General features: G+C 44.4%; 1 protein-coding gene across 1 annotated transcript; it reads right to left on the reverse strand.

The window, feature by feature from the left end:
* Positions 1–27,644, reverse strand: NAA25 (N-alpha-acetyltransferase 25, NatB auxiliary subunit). The gene is made up of 24 exons (XM_086474232.1): positions 27,587–27,644; positions 24,198–24,283; positions 23,294–23,432; positions 21,489–21,607; positions 19,453–19,527; positions 18,488–18,595; positions 17,958–18,036; positions 17,349–17,460; positions 16,386–16,475; positions 15,854–16,023; positions 14,953–15,065; positions 12,368–12,575; positions 11,615–11,701; positions 10,383–10,563; positions 9,674–9,773; positions 5,069–5,220; positions 4,666–4,791; positions 4,114–4,357; positions 3,772–3,895; positions 3,352–3,417; positions 2,773–2,870; positions 2,446–2,556; positions 1,856–2,002; positions 1–269 (listed from the first exon to the last, which is right to left on the reverse strand). The coding sequence occupies exons 1-24, from the start codon at positions 27,642–27,644 to the stop codon at positions 147–149; spliced, it is 2,916 nt and encodes a 971-aa protein (XP_086330358.1). The 3' UTR covers positions 1–146.
* Between the last annotated feature and the right edge of the window lie 80 nt (positions 27,645–27,724).

Below are 27,724 nucleotides of genomic sequence, written 5' to 3' on the forward strand. Positions count from 1 at the left end.
TGTAATACCTAAAAAAATTGTTTTATGATTTGAAGTCCTTCATGCATTATGAGGAAGTTCTGGATTAAAGTGATGGTATATTGGATGTTGCTTCTGTCCAGGACTCTGGTGTCACTCCCCTGTGGAGTCTGTCAAGGATGTGTTTCTCAAATCTTTAGTTTTTTAATGGTATCGAGTCTCTTTTTCAGCAGCTCTCCAATTTCCTGAACTGAGTGATGGTAACTGCTCTGGACCTTCCCTTGCACAGTCTTTGTAAACCTTTTTTCTTCCTGCAAAACGCAAAAGAGAAATCATTCACTCTGCAGCAACTGTTTAAACTTCCTCCTGTCAAAACTTTGCCCATCACCTCAAACACTGAGAAGAAATTCATGAGGACACAGTGAATAAGCACAGAATAAGCAGCACCTGCTCAGCAGCAGTAATTCCTGCAGGTACTGGTATTGCCCAGACAGGGTTGGTAACACATGAACATTTCATCAAAACTTCTGGAAGCATCCTTGTGCAAAATACTTGCGGCTGAGTGTGCACATAGCATTTTATTTTAGTCAGCATCTATTAAAGTAGCAAATTTCTTCAGCAGAGAACTGAAGTCAAACAGCAAATGAATGCTGACCAGCCAAGAGACTCTTTACACCAAATTCCAAGCCACAGTGAGCCTGGGACAGGTTTGGATGTCACCGATTCAGCAACACTGGCACCTAGCTTTCCCCAAGGGATGAAACTGCCTTTAATGTGCAGTTTTCAGACATGCCTATGACACAGCTCCTGCCTGTGCTTTCTCCTTACTCAGTCTCTCCCACCCCCCAAATTAGAACTGGTGAGGAGACAACTCTCCTCTCAAACCTTTACCCTGGAACCTGCAATTCTCTGACAAGGAGCACGACTCACCACTCCCTCAGCCCCTCTCCCCTGCATACCAGAAGATGATGCCTATTCCACCGCTTTGCCGCATTGCACCTTTTATCCCCACCTCTGTTTCAAGAGCACCATGAAGGAAATTCCAATTCTGTGCTTTCAGCCACCTCTAGGCTTTTTAGTTGGGCTCTGATTTCAAAGGTACTTTCAGGATCTCAACCACTGTTTTAAACAAATCCATTCATAGCAAGTACAGAACATCCCTTATGGCAGTAACATTCACTCGTCTATCTGATGGCAGCAGCTTAAAAAGTCAAGCTTCCTCATTAGGCCCGTGTTTCACGTGTCCGAATTTGGCGTGAGGTTTGGCACATGCAGTGCCTCCTACTCCTGCCTTTGGTTTTCCCAATATAGCCAAGGGGTGTGTGTGTGTGGGGGGGTGAAGTTGCCACTTGCTGTTCTGTAAAGATCAAGTAATTGTTTCCAGGGAAGTAACTACTCAGCAGTAGGTGAATCTCACATGTTTCCTGGAATAAGTCTTTTGCATCCATCATGGCATGTACGATAGATAATAGAGTAACTCGTATCACGGACAACAAAATAACGTTAAAACCATCAGTTTTTCTTCACTAATATACCACACAAAGTGAAAGTATTTTAGAATTCTTGTGTTCAGATCTCATTTTTTTGAGATTATTTTTGCAGTGAGCTGGAGCTCATCAGATGAGCCAAAGTCACTGTGTCACTATAAAAAAGCCCCCCTAACTCACCACTCTACAACTAAGCTTTCTAGCAGCCTGGTCGCAACCTGTGGTTAAGAGCAATGAAGTCAGTCATAACAGGTGGGTTTTGTTTGTTTGTATTCCTTTTTTTTCCCCTTCCAGTAAAACAATTTGGTGAAAAGAAGCTTTCAACAGAGTTATCCCACAGGCCTGTACGTACGGGTTGTTATCGGTCACACAAACGTACAGAGCACCCAAACAACAACGTGAGTTCTTACCTGTAAAAGCAGCGTGTCCTTGAGGGACAGCTCTTCAAGTTTTAGTGCAGTCAGAATTATTTCAAGCCCTTTGATGTGATCTATTACATTGGAAGTCAATGTCTGTAGTTCAGTAACATAATCCAGAAAATGTGTAAATACAGGTGGCTATAGAAACAAACACATAGTTTTAATGTACAAAGAGATATGAATGCCCATTCACATGACTATCCTACACGACAACTCACTTGGTAACGTCTATCGCTCTGTTCCTTCCCCCCAGTGCCAAGCTGTAATCTACCTACCCAGATCAACACTACCAGCAATGAGCTTCCTGCGGTGCACTCAAGGCAGGACAGCCCGCGATACTCCCAATTGTGTTTCCTATTAAAAAGCTGTCACGTGATGGCAGAGGTGTGGCACATCACCATTTGATTTTAAACAGAAAAGGACTTTCAACAATCAGTACTGAGTAACCCACGTCAGCCTCTACAAGGCAAAGTTTATGAAAACCAGTTTACTAACGTGTTATCTACCCTGTTTTTCCTTTCAGTATAAATATGCTGCTGGATTGGGGGTGGGGGAGAAAAAGAAAGGAATATTGTCTCTACCATAGCTACACTGCTTTCTTTTTTTTTCTTCTTCTTTTTTTGCAGGTTGGATTTAAAAGGTCGGAGGACGCTGTCACAGTAACTCGATACCCACAGGGCAATGGAGACCGTCTGGAAAAAAGGTACACGTATATTCTAAGTTGCACTTACAGGAGGCTTCTTCGTTCTAGTGTTCCTACTGATAAGGCTCAGAGTGGTTAGAATATGCATCAAAAAACTCTGCTTTCATGAGTGACTGAGATCAAAAAACTTCCACCATGTTTTAGTCCCAACATTTCTACCCTAAAGTACTCCAAAAGTTCTAGTTTACAAAGGAAAAAAAAATACCTCAACAAAGAAGACTAGATTTTCTAACAGGTTTGGATGAGTTTTCAAGGTGCCATCTCTGACTTCAATCAAGTCACCTTTACATTTAATGAACAAGTCTGAAAAGAAAAAAAAAAGAAAAGCCTTATTCAGGACACAGATCAACTTAATGCGCATTTTCTGTACAGTGTGCATGTCGGGGCAGTGTGCAGAGCTGTCAGAAGACCAACCACTAAGCAGTAAATGATAACTTTGGCCAAAGCCTCTTCAGAAGGTCCAGCTCTAAAGCCCTCTGAACTGCATTTCATGACAGACAGTACCTGCACACCACTTATTAACACACCTGGACCAAGTACCAGGAGACAACAGTCGCCAAGACAAGGCTGCAAGGCAGCGAAATGACAGGACACAATGACATTCCGTGGCATGCAACAGCTTCCTGATCAGACAAGCCAAGGGGAACCTCAGCCTTGTTCTCCAGGACCTTTCAAAGGGGTCTGCAGATGCATTAACACACTCCCCATAGCTGCAGCACACTCAGCAGCACATCCTCAGAGCACCATCTTAGCTACCAGTGTTTATTCTTGAGTTACTAGTTACCTGTTAGTCGTTCTACTAAAGACTTGAAACTATTCCCTATTCTTTCCTGGATTTCTGCTGAATCTTCTGAAAGGAAAAAAAAAACGTAGTTATAAACTACAAGTCTGTGTATTTTCTGCTTCCAGAAAACCAAGAGGCATTTCAATGTAATTTAGCGTTATCAGTCAAAAGCAAATGCAACTGCTTTCAAAGAGGATCCAGTATTACACCAACATACACCGTACAAAACTGAAGACTCGCATAAAACATTAAATTAAGGGATCGTCTCCCAGATAACTTTTTGAATGACACTAAGTTAACACAGTTTGGGTCAACATTACCCCATGCCTAGTAGTTTTCAAAGTTAACGGAGAGCCGTCCTGCTCCCTCCCACCACACGCCATGACAATCTAGTTAAACCCCTGCCCCTCAAACACTTACCTAAGCCATTGGTATCTAGTTCATAAATATCACTAACAAGATAAAACAAGCTAGTCTGGCATTGACAGCTGCCATTACTGAAGAAGCCAGCCATTCGGGTAGGAGGAGGGCCAAGGACAGGATACTAGGCAAGAAGCAAAGAAAAAGATAAAGGTGTTGCAGCTTTTCCTCATCCAGAACACAGTGTTTCTCTCTGGCACACCTCTCAGATTCATACACTACAAACACAGGGTCAGTTAAGTGCATTCTGCAGCCTGCTGGATGTTACAAGATGCATTCAGTTTCTCTGCTTGCATTCATGTTCATTTAAGATTTGGGGATAGCTTTTTCCTTAACGGGTACCTGAATTTTTTGTTCTAGAAACTTCTTCCCTGAATCCACTGCCGCTTCCAGCTGCTGAAGCAGGGATCGAATGGTGTCAATCTTGGATGAGACGCCATTCTCTGCAGTCTTTTCAGAGTTCTTTGGTTGAATAGTGTGACTAAGAGTTGGGAGTCCGCTTACTAGCCTTAAAGTTAAAGACCGGATTCGCAACCACACGGTTTCTTCCTCCAGTGAGAGTTTCCTATGTTCTTCAGAAATGTCCCTAGGGAAAAGCAAACATTTTCAGGCAAATTCTTCAATTCTGCAAAGTAGCAAGCTTTGCTCAGGTACAAAAGCCTACCCAAAGTTATCAAATACTGTATGAAGAGGAAAGAGTGGTCAGAAATTCAGAAAACTGTATTAATATGTAAAAAGGCAGCACTGCTAGAAGTGACAAGTGACACTTGGTAAGTTTGCAGTTAGCCAGCCTAGAGAACATTTAAATAGGGCAGCTGCCCTGAAAGGATTTTCTTTGCCATGGGTGCTGCCAGGAAAAGGTGTGACTCTACAGCTGAGGATATTTCTACTCACCTGTCTTTCGGATCCCAGTTAAACAACACCGTCAGGTCTCTGTTGTCACGCAAATCCTTCCATGGAATGTCATCCTCCTCTGGGCTCAGACTCATGGACTTTATACTTTCTTCTAAACTGGTTGATCTGCACGTAAGAACAAACAACAATCAAATGTTTCCTCTCTGGAAACAGAAAACAGCTCGCCAACAGACCACACTCTCTACTGTTCGCTCATGTTACACATACAGGGTGCTGCCAGGGACGCTGCAGGGAAGAGCAAATTAGAGGCAGAGGCACAGGTTTCTGCCAAAGAGCTGCAGGCGCAGCTCTCCAGGGTCTCACTCAGCCCCTCTTCTGCCTATGCACAAATCTCCCATTTTTTCCACGTGCGAGGTGCTGCACTTATCACTGCTGTACTTACATATTCGCTTCAAGTAAGAGGTCCAACAACATCCGCTCGGTGCGAACTTGCGCAAAGTGAAGGGAAGAGTTCAGCCTATTTCTAAACGCAATGAATTCTGGGATCTTCTCAAATGCACCGTACTTGTAGGCTTGAATGATATATTCTGAGGTCTGGAAGAAAACACACATCATCTCTGTATTAGTTACTTCCATAAAGTCAGAACAACCAGAATTTAATAAGGGCACTGCCAAGAAATTGCATTTCTGTGGTTTTCATTAACCCAGAGGTACAGAATTTGGCAGATACTCAGTCTCCGGGAAAAGCTTCCACTTTTGCTTGTCCAAGTCACTCCAGCAGTTTTCTGCTTTGAGAATGCCCAGATGCTCCACGGGGCAGCGTGATTTAATAACCAAACCATGCTAAGAAACATCATGTTGCTGTCACCAGTGATACTGAAAAATACTTAGAGGGGAGAGATGCTTTTGGAAGGGTTGGGTTTTTTTGTCCCCTCCTTTTTTTGAGATGCATTGTTCAAATCATTAAATCATTGTTTCATTGTCAGAAGTACTTTCAGGCAAAATAAATATACCCCAGATTTTCTGGAACTGACTTGGATGTGCATCACATTACCACAACATAGATTAAAAAAAAAAATTACTCACACTTTTTTTTTTATTCACTTTTTTATTAGATTTTCAAATACAGTATCACAAGATAGTGCAGTGTATACACGTTACAATACAATCTATGCACCAAAGGAAACTCTCAGGGTCCATGGGAGGGATTGCTTCCCCTCTGAGGAAATGCAGCAATACAAGGCACACAACTAGTATTTCACACCACTCCAAGCAATCTCCAGAAGATCTGTGTGACGAAGGAGCCGCAAACAAGTGCTATATTTTAACGAAAAGTTCTAACCGTAGAGGCAGAGTGAACAATTTATGCTCCCAGTCAAGACAGATGGCTGTATTTTTTACATCAGAATTACTCTGCAATTGAGAAATTCTGGTAAATTGAGTATTTTCTTCTGAACAAGATTATGAAATGCACTGAAGATGAGATGCACTGAAAAAGGTCCCTGGTTAACTGATCTTCATATGGTACTAACAGACTCAACCTGTCTGGAAGGCTCCGAGAGGCTAGAAGCTAGCACGAAAAGATGAAAGCCGCCTTTTTTTTCCCCCTTTAAAATAAGAAATGTCCTCTAGGTAGCTCTGTCTTTTTCCTAAGGAATTTGGTTACTTGCACTGTATGAAAAAAATATGCCAAATATTCAACAACATACCCTCTGATAAACAGCCTTGCAGAGTTCATTGTCAGGCTGCGGGACTGCGCTATGGGTGCTAATTCAACTGCATCGACGTGGTTTTTAAATCCCCACAGGACATGTTGGTGTTCTGTTTGCCTGCAGTATCTGGAGAAATTAAAGACGGACGGACACAAGAAAATTAGAGAGATTACTGGTGGTTCTGCATATTTAAAGGAGGACTATCTTGAGAAGGATAAAGTTGCCTTTTTAGTTTTGGCCAAATATAGCAACACTACCTTCTCTCTCCTCCCTGTCCTTGGCATCCTCTCCCAGAGCAGAAATACTACGTCAGGATCGCACAGCATCCTAGATGGCTGTTACTCATGGGACCCACTCTTAAACAGGACTCCCTCCAGGCTGTTAAGTTCAGCAAGTCAGAAGGAAAACGTATTTATCCAAAGCAATCAGTCTGAATCCATAGCTGTATTTTTGCGCCGGACCTCTTCGTTTATACCCCACACGTCCTGTTCTAGGCAGAGTCCCACGCACAGCGTGCCGCAGGACATGTTCTCTGTGCTGCAGCGGACCTTCCAGCTACCTTAAACCTCAACCCAGAGAGGAGCAGGCAGTATGTGAAACCATGTAAAAAGGTAACTTTTGAAGGATAGTCCTCCTTTAACATTGCAGTTCAATGCTGTTACGGGATTCGAATGGGAAGCTGGTACCAGGACCCTGAATATGAAGGGGCAACCCCAGCAGAACCACAGCAGCACAGAAACTGCTAGCAGACTCTGCCCTTGCGATACTTGCGACATGTCCTATAGCAAGGAATCGCTTTTTTCAGCTCCACTCTCGTCAGGGCATCGTCCTGGGTGAACAGCACCCTGAAGTAAGCCTTCACCTCCTGCAATTTGCACCTCACGGTTGGTTTAAAGGACTCTATTTGCAAATGAGTATGTTTTTTGATGCATTTCCCAACTAAAAGGATCTTAAGGTGATAACCACTGCAAGTGTCCAGAACACACTCTGGCTACCCGAGATCAACAATGGCTCACGGTCCTTTGGTTGCAATACTCTGTCTCCAAGATGAGACACGATGCGAGTGGGTTCCAGTCACATTCTTATCCTGTAGCATGAAGAAGTAGATAAAACTGATGGCACCACTTTGTCCCTTTTGCGATTTCAACCTTTTAAGGTGTAATAGCGAGGCAGGTCGGACCATTCAGGCACTGCCTTTTCAGGATTTCTGGAACGTGAAGCATTTTCCTGGCAACAGCACTTGGAACGTGGCTCTCTTCGTCCATGTACAGATGTTGAGCTACTGGAGACCATCAGCTCTTCTCTGCCACAAGCACCTTTATCCTTCACATCAGAAAATAACCTTCTTCCGAAGTCACCACACCTGAAGTTACTTCAGATTGTTTTCCAGGGAAAGATGATTTCTTGATGCTTTACAAAGCAGTGTTCCCAAGCAGACAAATCACATCTGATAGTTTTTTTTGGATCACTTTGTTCACCTGGCACCCAGCAGCCGTGCATTTTATTCAGACGGTTGGTTCCAGGTACGCTTTTCATTAGCATCCACTGAATGACTTTTAAATGAGACTGAGTAAGTTACTCCTCATTAAAAAAAAAAAAGCTGCCACTACCAACACTAGACACGTCGAAGAAAGCTGTCTGCATCCAGGCTTCACTCCAGCACAAAACCTTGCACCCAGCAGTCCAGAGACTCTTAACAAGCAGAATCAGCGCTCAAACAACGCGCAGGTGAGGGAAGCGGTCAAGAGCGAGCTCCCATCGTACAATCCACGTGCTCCTCTGTGCATCCCTACAGTAAAATTTCTCTGTCAGACACAGGTCACAGTAACTCAGCATCCACCTTCTGGGCACAGGTAAACGGCAACTTGTACAGAAGAACAACCCGGGCTGCCAACAAAGCAAGGGTCCTTTTCCTGAGGGGTCACTGCGCGAGCATCTTTAGTATTCATCCACACAAGTCCTGTGTCTTTATCTATTGCTGGGACAGCAGGAGAACGAGCTGTATGACTGCAGAGCCCCTGGATTCAACCTAGCCAGCAGCTGACTGGAAGAGTTACAACTGGAGTTACACTTTTATTTCTTACAAAGTAAAGTAAAAATAATTTTTTTTTTCACCTACCTCTCAACGGTGATCAAACTGTAAAATACAAATATACAGGATATATTCCCCCTTCTCAGAATGGGACTGCCTTGCAAGTTTTAGGGGGGTGGACTGACAGACATATATATCCCTGCCACAATTTTGGACTCTTTCCGTTCCTATTTGCCCAAGATATTTCCACCAAGACTTCAAAAATGTGTTGTTCCACTGTTCTCCTACCTAGCCCATTTTTCATGGACTCCATGGGAATTCTGAAACAGAATTTATATTCTCCCTGTGAATGTACCAGCATGTACATCACAGTGTACTTCCCAAGTAAGACCACTGACAAGTACAGTTGCTAATCAGCAAGCTACAAGCATGCGACTGCCATGGGCATGGTGTGTGTTTTAGGAAGCACCTGATCTCTTTGGAGGAATTCAGCCTCTTTCCCCTCAGTATCTCCTCCATTCCAGGCCCAAGACTCTCATTCAAGACAACATTCTTTTAGTTCACTTGGCTTTTAGGGGTGAACTACATAAACCAAACAGGTCATTCCCGTTAGCGCAAGACCAGGTTTTGCAATTCAATCCTATCGCTTCAAAATAACACGGCCAGTCGTGGGCTCTGCTCTGCCCTCAGGGAAGCTAAGACTTCAAGACTCTGTTTTTCCCCTCTGAAATCCTCCCACCTTGTTCCTTCTGCATTCCCTACCTTTTCAAGCCATGTGCATTCCCCACCATCCCTGTGTGCCCAGGATGGCCACCACTAAAACACGCTGCTTAGGTGCTTGTACCAGAAAGGATTCGTAAGCATGTCATTGCTGTCTTGACCCACCATCCCTGGCTGCTGTAGGACTCTCCAAAACGCTAGAAGTTGTACGACACCAGGATCTATTTGTCACATTTCATTTAAATTACTCCATAAAAATCACAATCCATTCATTTAAAAGTAATCATACCTGGTTTTTTGAGCTTTTTGAGCATTTTGAGCATTAAAACTGGCTTTTATAAATAGAAAGCTAAAGCAAAACCCCAAACAACAGTAAGTTACAGATTCTTGTAATGAGAAACACACAGATTAAGGCAAGCATTACTACAAATTACTGCAACACAAAGTTGCAAGTATTATTCCTCTTTGTTATCATGTTACGGACCACTACATTCCCGTAAGCCCTTACAGAGGGCGCAGACTTCTGTAAGGCATCTTGACAAACTGCTCTGTTATAAAGACACAAAAGTTTCTTTCAACTTACATCTTTCTGGTTGGAGTGGAAAAACCTGAGTGCAAAATTGCAGGATTGGGATGCAGCAGCATAATGGCCCAGCGCCTCTGCATAGCGCGTCAGAAGGTAGCTGCAACACAACACAGCCCAAGTCAAACATCAGCACACAACCCTGGGGACACCTGAATTTCAAACACAGCTCTGAACAGAGAACTGTAGCTTTCATGATGTCTGGAGATTTAACATAGGGCATTCACAACACTCATATTAAAATTTAAGCTTTTAAAAGTAACGGAAGGAATTCTTAAATTTTTAAAACCAGTATGTGGGGGCTTGGAGTTCCTCCATCCACCTTGTTAAGCGTGCAAGAGCTTTACTTAATGAGATACCCAGAAACACACCAACCGAGGCTTGAACATTTGGTGTACTTGTTTTAACTAGTGCTCCCAAGCTTTGCCGAGCAATAACACAAGCTGGAACACCAAGCTATGGCTGGCATCAAGACACACAATTCACAAATTTCTTTCAGATTCCCCCTGGTCAATACTCTGAAATCACACAGGAAAAGACGGGAGCATACTACAGCAGATGTTTCTCACAAAACTCCAAACCACTTTTGCACAACACCGCATGAAAATCTGATGGTCTGCTAACTCTCGGCAGCAAAGGAAACCGAGTATGTCAGGACTGGTTACTGAAGGGTCACCATCACCAATTATTCTCAGTATATACTACCCACCCGATGGTGTCGTGCTGTATGTGTTTTGCATCAAGGCTGGAATAGAGCTCTGCAACAGGTTCGAATGCACCAAGCCTGCAGTAGATTCGAATGAGCAGCAATTTAAACTGAGCATTAGAAGGACTATGAGATAACCCTTCTTCTAAGAGAGCTAGGCACTGCCACACAGCTGTCTCTTCACCTGGTGACAAAGATAAAACACAGACACGCGTGATCAGAGAGAGGCACCGAACGCTGACAGCACAGTTCACTTCGGCATTGAAGCTTCCTTCCTCCCTCAAGTTACCTCTCAAAACGGTCACATGCCTTTAACCCTGCAGAGGGCATCCATCAGCCACGCTGCTGCCCGTAAACCATCACTCCAGCACTACAGCTGCTCTCTGAGGGAAAGGTGGAGGAATACTTCTTCACTGGGAAGATCTAACTCACATCCGTATAGAGCACAGCCCTCGCACACGAGCCCACTGCAGAAGTGACCTTCCCTGACGAGTCCCGGCCTGCGCAGGATTTCTAGCTTATAATAGAGCTCCCCCAAGCATCACGCAAGGGAGAGCGGCACAGAGCTGGGAACTCAGGAGCCCATGCTCCACCAGTGACCTGCCAGGAACCCGACCATGGATTTACTCAGGTTAAAGACTAAATCTTCCCTGGAAAAGACAAAGGCATAACTGACAACTATGTGAAGGGAAGGAACGCAAGCAGTGCCCACGGTCAGCCACCACAGGAGACTGCCTCTGTGGGCCTGGGAGACTAACAGGCAGAGAAGGTGTAGAGTACAGGAATACTCAAGACAGGGCAACAGGTCTCAGCAGAAAGTCTAGAAGCAAGGGATCCAAAAGACAAAGTATGCCAGGGAAGGAAAAAAAAGCTCTCAGAACACCTCTGCTATCAGAAAGGAGTTGTCAGCAGAACTCATGCAAAGGGAGAGAAAACATTACCTACACTGGCAGCTCGGAACAAGCTTCTGAAGACAGCCAGCACTGAGCTGCGAGAGTCATCAGCAAAGCTCTGCCAGGACTTACAAGAATTAATCAGAAAAATTAAATCCCTTTAGGGGTCAGCGAGATTCAGATCAAACACCAACTGGACTTCTGAAATACCTCATATTGAGAGCAAAAACCCAGAAAGCTCTGGACCAAACAAGCCATGCCAGGTACACACTGGCCACAGCGACAGTCTCCCTACCACATCCATCCAGAGTGATATCAAGCAAGACAAGTTTAGAAACATACCTTCTAGCCACAGATCAAGCAGCAGGTGAACTGCAAGCAGGCAGTAATAATCTGAAAACTGCAATTCAGTTTTCAAACAAGATTTCCCTAAAAAGAAAAAAAAAAAGTTGCCCTTCAATTTCTGATAGCGCTGGCAGCTGCTTCTCACATTGTCAGCATGATCAAATGACACGGCGAGCTGGCAGACATTAACCACAGCTTAATTTATAAAATCCAGAGTTGTCCTAAAAACTGAAACAACTGTATACGTGCTGCATTTGTGCATCACACGAGGGGACTTTGGGCCACTTTGTACATTGACACCTGCTAGAAGAAGAAAAGACTCTCCTACGACTGCAAGATTTAAGAATTAATGTTCTTGCCTGTGTATCTGTCCTATGCACACCAGTGGCAATGCCTGGCTTTGCTTAAAGGCACAGGCAGTTTTGCAAAGATATGAATGTACCATCTGAACTGCCCAGGAAGGTCTCACTGGCAGTGTTAGGTTAATGGTTGGACTCGGTGATTTAAAGGTCTTTTCCAATCTAAATGATCCTACGATTCTATTTATCTTTAAGATACACAATTGAAAAGACAAAAAATAAAAGGAAACAGATAATTTGGGTATATCCAAGGATATAATCATAAAGAAGAAAGCAAAGTATCATCTAGCAGCACAACGGCTGCCATCAGTGTTTGTGCTGTTCTGCCCCCCCTGAAAAAAAAAAAAAAGCCGCAAGTGAGATGGAGCACTAGTTTCAAGATTTTTCTCACCAAACTCCAATCCGTGGCGGTATCTTAACATCAACTCCCGGACCACAGTCAGCTTTTGCTTCTTATCCATGGCGTGATAGATACCGAGCAATCTCGAGAGCTGCACCACGCACAAGTGCTGCTGCAGAGCTTTGATATCGGCAGGCAGTGCGATTTCACCCTCTGCTGCTGCCGACAGAGGGATTACTTCCAGCAATTGACTGATGAACTGAAAGAGAAACCCCGTTGTTAAATTCTGCAGGGCATCTGGGACCGCACAAACGGAAGGCATCATTTCCTGCCTCAAATCAAGAGAGAAGAAAAGCAAGGTGGAAACGTCAGCATCAACCCTGATGTCACACTGAAATCCGTGGTTAAAGAGCTGGCTTAAATTTATTTTTTATTTTTGTTTAAACTTTTTGTTTGAAAGGCACTGAGCACGCAGTTCTGGTTGCACTCGATAGCTTTCAGTAAGTTTCATCAAACAGATGGAGTTAAAAAATAAATCACAGGCAAGTTTCCAATACATCGACACACAAGGGAGTTCAAGCACCTGTTAACACTCACAGTAATAACATATGCAATTAAAATAATGAGTTACTGAAAGGTTTCACAGCACACTTCCAGGAAATTGTGGTTTTGTACTAGCTATTGCATTTTCTTTCAGCTCTGAAGTAATGCACTGTACTCAGTGAGGTCATCATCTTTGATTAATGACTTATTATTTGAATTAATTTGTAAGAAAAGCAGCCTCTCGTTGTTTACACTTTTAATGGAAGACAGCAGACTTCTCAACATAGTCAGGGCCAGGCAGCAGTTACTTGTTGCCCTAAAATCCAGCAGAATTTACAAACTTAAACCTGAGCTAAAGGCAATGAATTCAGCTTTACTGCATTTGGTCTTGAAACATAAGAACTGCATCAAACACGTGCCCGAGGGAAAAAGCATGACGGCCAGACAGGAGGAACACACAGCGGCATGCACCCAAATTCCACTGTTCCCAGAGACTGCGGCAATAAATCTTTTCAGTTTGAGATTTTGCCATGCTGAGCCAGATCAACCAAATCACTAGGCTGATGCCTCCAGGAAATCAAGACCGATGTCACGATTATTTCTGGAGTATCTTGCGCGTCTAGTGGCCCAGCAAGACTGCCATACTCTCTGCTACTGCACTGTAACGCTGTTCAGAACTCTTAAAGACTGAGCCCCCCGAGCTGTGTCCAGCCTCAGCGTGACCCTGCTACTTTACCTGGGCTACAACGACCTTCAGCATCTTTTGCTGTGAAACAAGAATACACCTAAAGACAATCTATAAATATTTTAAGTAACTTAAAGTTCCAGGTTTTAAAAACTCATCAGCGCTTCAGCACCGTTACACCTCCTCAGCTAGCCAAGTTAAACTGCTGCAGACGCCTGCTTCAGAGACACAACAGCCAGAAGACAGCTGTGTCCTGGGAAAACCTTCTACTACATCAGTATGACACAGTATTCACTAAATCAGCAGCAGTTTTAAGGCCAATCAGAAAGTTTTAGAGAATTTATTCAAGGTCATGGTTTTACAAGCACTGTGACAAAACCATAGCCTAAGTTGTTATTATTAAATAGAATTCCCTCCTGCTCCAGGTTTAGGATTTGTTTCCTGGAAAGTCAGGATTAAACCTGTTCAGTACTTCAGGGTTACCTTGCAATGGTATCACTATCTCCTGAACTACGAGTTAAACAGCCTTCTGACCACATCTCTTGCCAGTGGGGTGAAACCACACCTCTTAACACAAAATATCAGCAGCAACCCATACATGCCAGGGCCATCACCCTCGTTAGCAGTAAGGCTGTGAGATGAGCTTGCATTATCAGTCGAAAAAATATTTTAGTAACCTAAGGACCACCACCACTATCTACACTTTGTTTACCAACATTTTATCAACATTCTCTGGCTGATCCAGGATTCTCTGTCCAGCCCTCCCCAGCTCCGATAATTTTACACAATAGCTTAGAAAAACAATGGGGTGAGTGACAGGATTCCCAGCTGCTGAAGTCATTCAACGAGCTGCTCATGACTCTGAACAAACAGTCTTTTCAGTTAAACAGATCTGGAAAAGTTGCCACAGGTCTCTCGTTCACCCCTTGATCAGCACCAGCGTGCTGGTTCTTCGGCACTGCAGCGGCGCCAAGCAAAACATCTCCGTGACACCCTGCCTGCATCGGGTGAGGAGCAGATTTTTCCCATTAAACACATAACATTAATGGGAGAAACAAGTGATGGGTGGGAAGGGAAAGAGGAGAATTCAACCAAGACAATCTCAAAGCACCCCGACACCTTGAAATCGTAATAAAAAAAGCCCAGCAAATACTGCATCTGGGTCCGAGACTCCGCAGGATCAAACGTAGTTTTTAGTCTCCAGTAAAAACCCTCTGAATGGAATTGCTCAGTGTATTCAGATGTTCCTCGTATTTTCTACAGTGCAAAGAGTTTTCTGAATTTCAAACAGAAGGTAAAAACTTGATGTTTCCCATCTTTTGATATGACCATAGATATTTTAAGATAAAGGGACCAGAGTGCAAACAAGTGGTGCAGTTCCTGCCCCTGCTTCATTATTATCCCTTACCTTTGTGTATTGGCTGGATGGGAGGAGATCCACAAATACTTTGAGATCAGTAAAACAGCAGGGTTTGTCCCCAAATTTTTTGAAGTATTGGAACATTAGCTCTTCCGGATCACCTAGGAAAAAGGCCAGCTCATCTTTTTAATATGCTCCATCAAAAGCTGAATCTATAAAATCACTATGAGAAACCTTTGGTAATGCTTTCTTTTTTTCCCTGTGAGATTACATAGCGATCTAGAAAATGGATAGCTGCACTACTGCAGATTTTAAGAGAGGCTCAACGTCTTTGGTAACCAAGGACACATAAAAAAAACCCAGCCCCAAGAGCTTCATTCAAGCTTCGCTGGCAGATAAGAGCTCAGCATAACAGGCATGCACATACAGCCTCTGCTTATCTAATAGTAACTTATTTTTGGAAGGAAATACAAAAGTAACCAGTAAGTAGCACAGATGTTGCTCTAATCACATTATCTCCTTCACTGATTCCCTAAATGAGACCTTTAAATGCAAGTTTTGAGAAAGCAAAACCTGGTACTACTGCGAAAAAAAAAAGGAAATGAAAACCCACCCAGAGATTACAGGGTAACAGCAGGACCTTCCACAAAAGCAGCGCATCGGGAACGCACATTTCATCACGACGTCAGTGACCATACGCGCCCAGATCCCACAGGTCCTTTTGAAAAATTTCCCTGCTTGCTTGTACAAGCGCTGGAGCAGTCTGGAACGACCTGCCCTTCCTCAAGGCTCATCTTCTAACGCTTTCAAAAGCGTTTACAGCCAGACAACAGCATGTACACTTTCATAACAGACATTGTCTTTAACTCAGTGATTTAGCAAAGAGCTCGTTCCAAGTGCAAGTTCTCTCTCCAAAAGATTAATTCATCACCCCGTCAGCGGCTCTTACCCAGTTTATATTCATCATTACAACCTCTGGATCGCAAACGTCTGATCAACTCCAGTTTAGCTAAATATGGTCCCCGAAGTGGCCGTGCGCTCTTAGATTCTTCTGTTATCCTTTCTTCTATGAACTTCACAGCTTGCTCTATAGAATAGTGTACCTCTCCTTCCAAAGAGCTGTGCAATTAAAGAGACAAAAGGTTCTTTGATTTTTCCCATTGCTAGGGCACTGATAACGCGAGCTCAGCATACTCCCAGGATACTCTTAAGGAAATCTGGCATGAGATGGATTCTCTCCCTCAAATTACCACGGAAAATATGAACTGGAAGAGTTCTATAGTGTGCAAACCCCTCTTTAAAAAGCTGTTTCCAATAAACTATTGCCAGCCTCCAAAACAAAGCAGGGAGAACACATCATTCGGGGTCTAACATCAAAAAGTCACCCAAAGAGGCAGACAGTGCTGCACTGAATGTACGAATGCAAACAATTTGCTGTAGCACGAGGAAAAAACAAATCCACAGCAAAACCGCTAACTTACTGCTCTTCTTCTGTTGGAGGTGTCCAGGATTCGTCAATGAGTTGGAACACTGAATCAAAGTAAGTTATATAAAACTGCCAATCATCTGAGCTGAAACAAAAATCAGGTACAGAACAAAATTTAGGGAGTTGCCAAAACAGTACATCACTTCTAAAAGTCCATTCCTTGCAAAAGCTGAATTTGAGGAACAGCGGATATTCACACTGCAGAAAAAACAACCATAATCAGATCACTTCTCCTTGAAAAGGTCTCACATCTCAAGAATGCCATCATCCCGAATTTCTTGAAATGTATTAAAGGAAACAACTTCAATAAAGAATTATGGCAAGCTACAAACTCTCCTCTTAACATTTACATTCCAATCAGAGCTCATTAATATTCCCACAAAATGCTAAGGTAGAAGTTTCTCCTCTGTATTTAACTTTTAAGATTATTAGGGCAATTCAAAAAGCAAACAACAAATCTCTCTGGACAGTTCCAAGAGACAGATTTGATGACACTACAGTGCTCTCTCCTGACGCGTCTGTTCAAAGCTGTACGTGCACTTCCCAGTATAAAGTCTGGCCAAGTGAGAGAAATGAAGTTCCAGAAAATTAAATGTACATGCAGTTCTTCTCCTCTCCCACCATCAAAGTTAGAGCCGGAGAACCAGCGCAGCCTTTAGAAATAAGGAGGTAACCAAAATTTTACTGCACTAACGTGTCGCTAAAGTCAGCCTTCAAAAAGAAGCAACTACAGCCCCGACACTGACTCTCCCTGTGACCTTCACCATGTCCCTTTAACGCTCCATCTGCTGCCCCTTTCCTCAGCCTTGGGAGAGCAACCGTTTGGAAATGCTTTGAGATCCTCTGATGTTCTGCTGGTTTAACCACCATTTACAAAAGCCACTAAACAAGGCAATTCACAACCAGCCAGGAATTTTTCTTCAGTTTTTTCAGCAGGACTGCAGAAATATAATCTCACTTTTTCAGCAGCAGCCTTCTCGACAGCGCGTTGCACTCCGGCCACCTACGCAGCTTCTTGTACATTGCCATACACTTGTTCTCGCGGCTTTGGAGCTCACTTGTCAGCTTCTCTAAATTAAAAACAGAAGGGCAAGTTTATTGAACCAATGCATTTCCTTCTCTGCTTTCTGCATAAAGCTTCTTATTATAGCCCAGGACGCAAAACTAAGTGTAAGAGAACAGCAGAGAGGCCCTCAAAGGACAGAAAGGACAGATTTCCTATGGAAACCTTTGTATCCCAGTTCCTTAAAACTGCAAGTGTATTTTAATGAGCAGAAAGACTACTCCAAAATGTAGGAGAGTTGGAATTTTTTAAGATGGCAGCTACAACAAACTAACATGCTACTGGTCTACTACTGCTCAGCATACTGCTGCAAAGCTCAGCACTGAGTAACGCTTAAATACCACACACAGGTGGGTAGAACCAGCTTGCACAAGAGCACCTCCAGAGCTTGCATCAATGTTTGAAACTGGTGAGAAGAATCAGGCTTCTTACAGCCTTTTTTTTTTTGGAATCAGTGGACAAGTCCTCCAGACAACTGTGGTTATTCATTGACAGATAAGTTACCTCCTAGTTTTCCTCTCACAACATCTAAGGCTTCCTTATACTTCTCCAAACGTTCCAGAATCATGTAGTACAGTTCGACCTTAAAAGAAAGATTAGACGGCAATGAAATTTGCTAGTAAAACCATACACAGGTGTGCCAAGAAATAAAGTGGCTTGTGTTACTGTCATTAGAAATAGGAGATAGCCAGGCCTGCAAAGCTATCTTTAGCATCCCAGAGGGTGGAACATTCAGGAATTTAGGTCTTTTTTCCATTCTCAGTCCTGAAGTTTCTCTTGGGGCCTCCCAGGGAGCAAACCCAAGTACTTCATCGGTCAAATCAAATGCCAAAAAATTTCCTTGGCCACACGATTCTAAATCCCTCTCCACCCCCTGCTCTCGGTTTTCCTTCTGTTCCACTACATTCACATTTACTTCCAGAACATGACTGTTTATTATCTTGGAAAACTGTTAAAACAATCAACTCCCTTCAACAGTGCATTCCTTCTCTCAATAACGTTCAAATTAAGCTGAAAGTATCTGCAACCCTTACTTCAGCCTCAGCTTCAATCTTATCTTCTTTCACCATTTTTTCCACCATTCTCTCCGCTAGTGGCAAAAACATCGTCTTGGAGAGGTTTTCATCCTGCGCCGAAATAGACTAAGGAAGAGAAGAATTATTCTAACAGCTCATCAACTTTTGGTGTTGTCCCACCTGCTGCTTTTTTCACATTAGAAGAGGAAAAAAAAAAACCCACAAAACCCAGGTGCTTCAATCCCCCCCACCCCAAAGCACACATTCAGAGCTGCCATCTGTCACACAGAGAGCAAGCGCTCCGTTAAAAGGCAGCAATAAACCGAGTGCTACAGGGGAAAGCTCACTCTTGATTACACCGTCCAGAGATTCACGCATCGAGGCACACAATACCCATGGCATGTAACACGCAGCAAGAACACGTCTGTGTTTTCCACGGCACGGTATTTTAGACAACGTGCTTATTTTTTGTCCGGCCAACGCTCGGTCGGGTTGTCCGACTAGTGCCTGAACCTGCGATCTCCACAACAGCAGCACAGCTCGTCTGCTGCCTATTCCAGCAGGCCTGCTGCAGCCTTAAAGACATGCAAAGTCCAGAGCTCGCCTTTATTTCCTCCTATCGCCTTTATAACCCAGTTAGAGAGGAACAGCTCTGCCTAAGGGGCTGCTGGTATTTGAGGTTTACTCACTAGCTCTCCACCTAAAAAGACAGTCGGGTACTAGTCCAGATGAGAAAACGATTTACGTCGTATAAACGAGGTAAGGCAGACTGGTTAAGCTGCATTATGAAAACACTGCTGCATTCATTCTGCACCACATCAATAGTGCTACTTAAGGAGGGCCCAGTTCTTCTCCCAGCATCATACAGAAATAGTTCAAACACACATTTTACTTAAAATAACCTAATATTTTCATTCAGAACGTTTCTATAGTTGCACTATACCTGCAGCGAAAGTCAAATGTGTTTGCAACACTGTACACACCTGCATAATCAGGCTCATCACAGACCAAAAATAGTATGGATTTTTGGGCACGATCTTATAAAGTGCCATTCCAGCCTGAAAAATATAAGACAAAGTTTCATCATTCCTGAAATATATCTGTTTATAAGCTCTCATGACAAGCTAGGCAGCAACGATGGCAGCAGACAACACACAATTAGCAACTAGATGGGAAGACCTTTACCAGCCCATGAGCCCTTCCATAACCGAACATACGTTGCTAAAGAGGAAGAAAACAGAGGGTGGAAATGTTGCAGAGATCAAGTACTTTGTGTAGGTCTGACAAGAAACAGCACTGAGCATGTGCGTGTACGATTGCCGAAACAGATGACAGCTTTAATTAGAAGTGGTAACTACATCAGGAAGCAGAAGACTTATTCTTTAGGAGTGAGGCGGATATCTCCAGTGCCGATTTTCAGCTCAGTCGGTGCTAAAAGGCACACCAAAGCACGTGCCTCCCTCACATAAGCAGCTGCCCTTCAACACTCATTTCATACACACACTCAGATACCCAACATGTGAGGTCACCTATACGTGCAAAGCAGCGGTTGAGCAATGCTCCAGCTGAAAGCTTGGCTGTGTCAAAGCAGAGCCCAAACAGTCAAGATTCTCTAGCCTAACACAGAAAATTATTCACACATTTCTCTCACAGATTTCCAGTGCCTGTGTATAATGAAAGACACTACTTTTACCCATACAAAATCTGTAATTAATTTTAAGAAGCTACGTAAGATACAGTCTACTACCACAGATGGACTTTCGTGCCCATTTCCTGACTGCAGTCTCTGTTTGCATTTTCCAGTACTTTCAGCTGAAATGCCCCAGAACACAGGACGCTGAGGTTTACTGTCACTCTCCAACCAGTTAGCATCCACGCACTCTTTGCATCTCTAAGTCCTTCGGTCAAATTCACAGGCCAATCTGCAAGATCCTACTCTGACGGTGTCTGGATAATGTAACTAGATAGATGTTTGTGTAGGCATTTTAAATGTACAAAAGGTCACATAAATGTTAAATATAATTATCTGTAAGATAGCGATAAATATCTGTAAATATCTGTGTAAGAGCTGTGTTTCTTCCACTCGTGGTTGTAGACAGGAGTACCACTAACACACAGTCTGGTCTCTGACGTTTAGATTGTCATACGAGGCTTGTAGTTTCATGTACGTTAATAACTTAGCCCCTGTCTACAGCTTGAACCCAAACAGCACACAAGCTGAGCTACAACGGGGAGTAACACTTCTGCTCAACATTTTCTTCTAGTTATTTAAACCAAACTTGTATAAAAATTCAAGTCATCTTAACACAGTGCGAACAAGAGGGAGTTTAGGACTCATTTACTTGGTCTCTGTGCTTTTTTATACAGAGGAGCGAGCACGCATGCTTTGAAAAGAATCTTCCATTTATAGGCATTCTCCAGGCACCTAATTCGGAAGGGACGAAAACAAAACTAACCAGCATGACGCTGTTCTGCCAACTGAGAAGTAAGATGCACTTAAAGGAAGTGCTTTTCAGCTTTTCTGCACTGAATTGCAACCAATACAAGCCTAGTTATATGTCAGATTCCAGACGCAAGAGCATGGGCAAGATTACTCTTCCCAAAGATAACTGCACCCTACAGAGTAAATCAAGTCTGAAAACACGGCTCAGAAGCTCTTGCTAGATCTTTTTCCATCTATTCCAGGACTCCTTTATAATACACTGCCTCAGATGCAGCCACCGTACCGTTCAAGACAGTGATAAAAACCTCTCAAAACAACCAAACGTGTTCTATCAGACCAGACATGCACACAGAAGGCACAGTTGTCCTGTCCCACGTAAAGAAAGCATGTCTTCAGACAACCCACCCCCTCAATAATGGTCTTTTAAGCCTTTCTGTGACAGCTAACAGAGTATAACTTCTGCATTAACCCAGCTTAGCGTTCTGCAAGATTACTTCTAACATGAAAAGGCACCACCAGCAAGATTAACAGAAAAAGACACCTTAAAATGACCAGAACACAAATTATTGATCATACCTGTTGCATCTTCTTGTATTCTCCAACCCTGGCATAGGCCATGAAGAGATGAGAGTGATACTCTTCGCTGTTGGGAACCTTCTTTACAGCTGCCTCATAAAGTTTAGTTACCAGTTCCGCTAAACCAAAACCAGATGCTCGAGTTAAGACAAATTTGTGAATAATTTTAAAGCACAGCTACCTATAGATAGCATCAGCGATACGCTGAACAGTAATCTAATTGCACTCACCAACCACGGAAACGCTACTCTCTCCCCCAAGACCCCAAGCACTACAAACAGTAGTCAAAGGAAGAAAGTGCTTAAAAAACCCCAACCAAACCAACCTCAAAACAGAGTTAACAGCGACAACTGAACTGCTCAGAAGCACTTCAGTCTTTTTCTGAAGAAAGTTTCTCTAGTTCGGAGCACTAAACTGAATGAAGATTTTTGCTCCTGGCAGAATGACTGGCCCACGTGAATTACGTATCAAAACACAGAGCGTTTTCAGAGCCCAGTACCAAATTAGTTACTGTTACTGCAGATTTACTTATGTTGGTCATATCCTGTCATTTCCCAATTGCCTACTTTAGTATTCTTAGTAAGTAAAATATTTCACACTGTACTTTTTAATAATAGCTCTATGACGACTAAATACTTCTATTATAATACACAAAGCTTCCTTACATTTTCACCCTTCCAGGTTGGTTTTTTTTTTCTTTACACATACAACATCTCAGTGTAGTATTAGAAAAATAAACGTAATTTGTCTTTCACGTAGTTTACATGACCTCGACACACACACATAAAACATCTAATTACAATCTTCTTGCAGGAGGACCAAAAGTGGACGCGCCCAACACCCACTATTTCCCTTCTGAGTTATAAACCTAAAAGCCAGAAACATGCGCTTAACGCTCAGGCAAGTCGCTTAGAATCACAGAAAGGCTTCTGACATTCTCAGGGGTTTGTTTCTGTTGAAGTCACACACACACAAAAATTTCCTATTATTCAAGAAATGGCGCTTTAACTCCACATCTACGTACACACCCACATCTAGACAGAAACAAAGGAGGAGAGCACAAGCAATTGCTATATTGCAGACTGACACCAAATATCCATTTCTACAGAAGTTGTTTCACCCCATTGCTGTTGCTCCAGCAATTCAACAGAAAACGTTGCTGCTACCACCACCAAGAACCACAAGCAGCTGCCAGAAACAACAACTGTTTAGAGCTGTAGATAAGCAGTAGGTAAGGTCTGGCTTCTTTCAGAAAAGCACATGCAATTTTACTCTGTCACTCAGACATTCCCAATTCAGCATTTTTAAAATACCGTATCGCTACAAGGAGCTGTATCGAAAAAGCCAACGTGGTCAAACGGAGAGGGCAGGATCTCCCTTCTGCTCGTCACACAGCGCCCTCAGGCCTGAACCCCTCGACTACGGTCTCACAGCACCAAGCACCCCCCAAACCCCAGACCGTGCCATTTGTCATCCCTGCTACATACACGGACAACAAATTCCAGTGGCTTTCATTAAAAAGCGAACTCGCAGGGGCTGACTGTGATGGATGATTATTAGCACGCCACTCATTTAGGAACTGCATACACAATCGTGGTAATGAGAGAAGCCGAAATAAGGTTCTTTGCTTCACAGTGATCACCAGAGCCTCAGAGGCATTTATAACAGGCACCACTTAAATTCTCCGAGTCTCTTAATAACATGACACCTGGACTTCGCACGTTTCCCATGAAACTGTGGGTCACATACTTCTGGAAGAATGTAAATAATTATGATTTTTAAGAGAGGCAAAGGAAAAAGCTTACGTCTATGCATTTCCCGGTAAAGAATAGTGAGTGCTTGCAAGGAATTATCATCTGTGGGTTCAAGAGCTGCTACTTCTTGTGCCAGAGCATACGCTTCGTCTTGCTTGCCAGTTCTCTGCAAGCCAATTGCCTTTAGAACCTATTGACACAACACAGAGGCAGCTGTTAGAAACACAGTTGGCAGCTACCAGCAAAAATCCTCTCCTTCCTGGTCAGGAGAGGCTTCGCTCAACCACCTCATTACTTCTACAGAACTTCAGGTTTTAGCAAGCTTCCAATCCATATGGCTGCAGAGGAAAACTTCCAAACGCGAGCTGCATCGAGTAGGGCGGCTCCTCATTTCTGAACAAACCCATGGGCTGCACCAAAGCATCGGCTGCCACTCAGTTCTCCCCACCTGCAGGCTGACAACTGACCAGTCCTGCCAATTTTCTTTCAATAACTGGCCAGAGAGAACTGACATAAAGGAGATTCAGGTCAATGACACTTGCTTCAGCTTGGGAAGCTTTCAAAATGTAGAAGTGGTATGAGCTGTAGAGGAAAACCCACAGGGAAAAAGAGAAGAGCAGAAAGCTGGCCATACGTTCAGAAAACCGAGGAACAGAACTCCTTTCCCTCCCACAGGGGCACAGCAAGGAGGGCAGCGAACGAGAAGCTGAAGAGCAAATGCCTCCAAAATCCCCTTGTTATGTTTTACTAAGGACCAGTCATTAGAAGCACCTCATCAAGAGGTGAGGTTTTCAGGCAAAGACCATATTGCGTGAATCAGAACAGCCCGAGATGTTCCAGGGGGTTCAGAAAACACTGGAAGGCCGCGGACATCGCTCAAAAGGCACAGCGAAGCACTCCAAGCCTCAGAGGTAGCCTCACCCGGACGAGGTCAGTGCACTGCCACCGCACCTACCTTTGCACAGTGAAGATCCTTGTGTTTCTTGAGCAGCTTATCCGCTTGCTGGATTGCCATTTTATTATTGCCATTATCGAGATAATCTGCGTAAGAACAACATATATCGTATTATAACAGAACATGAGACCATTCTGGAAAGCCACCTCTAATTTTACTGTGCTGTTAGACCAGCAGTGCAAACTGCATTTTCCTTGTACAATTACTACTAAGCCAAATGTTCAGGAAACGTGTCATTTTGTAGATGAAGCATTCACCTCGCTGCACTAGCTTTAGTCATTCAAACAAACAAGCTTTTGTAATTACTCCACATAGATCATTACAGCAACAAAAGAGACATATAATAGGGCAGGTTCTGCAGCAACAGCTCTTTGCTAGCAATGGAGCTTTGGCTCCTTGCTTCAGTAAAAGCAGAAATTAAACTGGGCTGCCTTTGGGAGACTTGCAATGACTTTTAACAGGCAGCAGGTCAGAAACCGAGCACTCGCAATCTATTAAAGCATTAAGTGAGACCTACTTGTCCACACGATCCACACTTCAGGCAGAGCAAACCTGTCCCCTAACAGAGTATCATGATGCTTTCACCAGGCTGGTTTTAAAGACAAAAGTGTTTAGCTCCCAGGGAGAGCTTCACTATTTCCTAGGGAGATATCCCACTACCAGTTGTGGAAAACCCCTGCCACGAGACTGTTTTATCCTTTTTTCAGCTCTATATTATAATCTTCAACTTCACCTACAGTGCATCACCATGTTACTAGACAATTACAAGCAAGCACTTTTAGCTTAGAACCTGACCCCTATGTGCTTCCCCTCCCTCAAAAATAAATACTTCCCAACCGACACCTAGCAGAAAAGCTTAGCTGCCCTGACGTGCCAACAGGGAAGGGTCCGGCCTCTCCCAAACTGCGAAGAGAGCCACTGCCAGTCAACTGAAATTACATTATGCATCTTTTTCTCGTCAAGACTGTAGTTCTCATTATGAGAGAGAACTCTCTCATCGAGCAGAGGTGACCTTCAGTAATTCCTTGGTATATGGTACAAAGCATGCATCTATCCTAATGAGATTTATATTCGGCAGCTTTAACATTTGCTTCCATGGCCAAGTCTGTGCTGCAGATTTAAAGCAGAGCTAATTGGGCTCCTGAGACCATCCAGACAAAACCTCAAGCGAGGCAGCCTGCCCACACTACCCAAAACAAAGTGTGGCTGCATTAAAACGTAGTTTGAAACGGTGACACACTGTCTTCACACGGGTCAGGCGGCTATTTTAACTCGTGAAAACCCGCACATCGCCTTGAACGTTCAAACTTCAGCAGGGATTTGTCAGCGAAGAGACTTCAAAACTGTGGACAGAACATCCTGGTGATCTCTTCATACCTCAGCAGAGACTTCTTGATTTAAGGATCTGTGTTGCTCAGTTCACTGACACACAAGTTATCTGCCACGCTGCACTGCTTGTCTTGGATTGTTTAACAACTGGGCCGATAAGATCTCTGCTTTAGGTCTCCTGAAGTAAATCAAATAAACCACAAACCTCTCTAAACTGCAGCAGAATAAAAAGACTGTATTTAGCTAACAACAAGTAAGTTTGTTGGAAGCCAAAGTAGCTGGCAACTTCCAAAAGAATTCAAGCTAAAGGAAAATAAACTTCAGCCTGTATTAGTTGCAAGTCTGCAGGGAGAAATGTTCGGTGGCTGGAAACGCAACACATGGACCTTCAGGTGAAGGGAGAACAAATCAAGATGAAAGATAAACAGCGCTGTCAAGGAATCCTGAGTAACCAAATCACACGGTGCAAGCTGAAAGGCACTGTTTTAAGCCAAGAATCGGATCTTCGACCTCACGCTGCACATCTCCAGTTTGTAACTTCTATGAAGTTCTGTATTTACCTTGTCAAGGACACACACTTCATTTCGGGTTCTGCAGCACCAAAGCCTGAATTCAGCCTTACACTGCAGATAATCCTTTCCAGAACGAGCAGAAAGCTGTTTGAAAGCTCTCTCCCTAACAGCCGTGCTCTCCAAAACGAACACAGCGAAATACAGCTCAGCATCATCTGCTTCAGTATCGGTTGAACTCACCAAGCTTTGTCTTTTTAGAACATTTAAGACATTACACAGGCCACCACACAAATAATTGCGCGTTAATAAAAATGGCAATCACTGCACGTATAGAAAACTAAGGAAAGAGCTTAAAATTGTTACATAAAGCCGAACTGCACAGCTGCGCTCATAATTATGTAATGAGCTTTAAGGCCGCTCTGTGATTACACTTTTAATCAAACAAAACTTTCTTCCTCCATTTCACTTGAACCCATCACAGATACCAGTTTATACCTCACCATCCTCACTGCCCCAGCTGCGAAAGATGTTCCCTAAGCACACTCATCCCAAAACGAGGGCAGCTCTCCACGTGTTTGTAGGGAGATTTTTTTTTTTTTTTCCCCTGGTGTTGAAAGAGCTGAGGACATTTTCTGAAATTTCTACCCAATCTTCAATTTTGGGGAAGAAACAATACCGTAGCCTGGGGAAGCGTTTTTCTTTTCTCCTTCTCTATATTTGCATAAACAGAGACAAGCTTGTCTACCATCTCTTAAGCAATCCCAATGACACGAAATACCCCTGGAAATATTTGGGAATAGCTTAAGACAACGGATTTCTTAAAAAGGCCGCCTCCTAACTACTTCACTCTTGTCTCCCAATTAATTTTCGTAACGCCGTAATTAGCCTGTGCCACAACACCTCAACTTCAAGGTTTCCGTCACTGCTCTTGTTCCTTTTATGAATTAATCTTCGCCGCAGCAGGAAACAAACGCTGACCGGAGTCACCCCGACCGCGACCGGCACAACCCCCCCCCGACCCGCCGCACCGCCTGTGAGCGGCCGCATTCGCCCCCCCCGCGCCTCCTCCCGGTGGCGGGTGGGGGGCTCCCGAGCGGGGACACCCCCCGGGGGGCGGCGGGGGGAGCTCAGGGGAAAGCGCCGCTGCCCGCAGGAACGCGCCCGGTGGCGACAGAGCCCGGGTCCGTCCTCCCCCCAACCCTGGCCCGGCCAAACTCCCGCTTCCAGCCCCGGGGAGGAGGGAGAACGGGGCGGCGGGAGGCCGGGAGCCTCCTCCGGGGGGGCGGCCGGGACCGCGCTCCCCCTGGCCCCCGGAGCGGGCTGCCCGCCGAGCGGAGAGCGGGGCTCCCCCCGCCGCCGGGGACGGGGCGGGCGGAGGGCCCCGCCGGAGGAAGCAGCCAGCGCTTACCGGGCCGGGCCGCCCGGCGGGCCGCTCCGCGCCGTCCCCAGGCACCGCTGAGGCGGACTGGGGTAACCCCTTGAGGCAGCGGCGGCGGAGGGTCCCGCCAGGCCGGGGGAACGGGGGTCGGGGGGCCGCGGGGTCCGTACCGTAGATGGGCCGCAGGCGCCGGTCGTTGGGGTCCTGCACATGGCCCCGCGCCGCCATGATGAGAGCGCAGAACCGCAGTGCGCAGCCGCCGGCCGGGCCGGCCCCGGGGCGGGGGTGAAGGGGCCGGTGGGAAGCGC

The sequence above is a fragment of the Leptosomus discolor genome, chromosome 16 (assembly GCF_034619465.1).
Source record: "Leptosomus discolor isolate bLepDis1 chromosome 16, bLepDis1.hap2, whole genome shotgun sequence".
Taxonomy (NCBI): domain Eukaryota; kingdom Metazoa; phylum Chordata; class Aves; order Leptosomiformes; family Leptosomidae; genus Leptosomus; species Leptosomus discolor.

Bases quoted from the DNA above. Each gene is read 5' to 3' on its own strand.
- NAA25 (XM_086474232.1), bottom strand. From the start codon at position 27,644: ATGGCGGCGCGGGGCCATGTGCAGGACCCCAACGACCGGCGCCTGCGG. The intron at 24,284-27,586 runs GTACGGACCCCG...GTTCTTACGCAG, and splicing joins GCGCCTGCGGCCCATCTACG to ATTATCTCGATAATGGCAAT. The intron at 15,066-15,853 runs GTAAGAGCCGCT...CCTTTTTCCTAG, and splicing joins TAATGATGAATATAAACTGG to GTGATCCGGAAGAGCTAATG.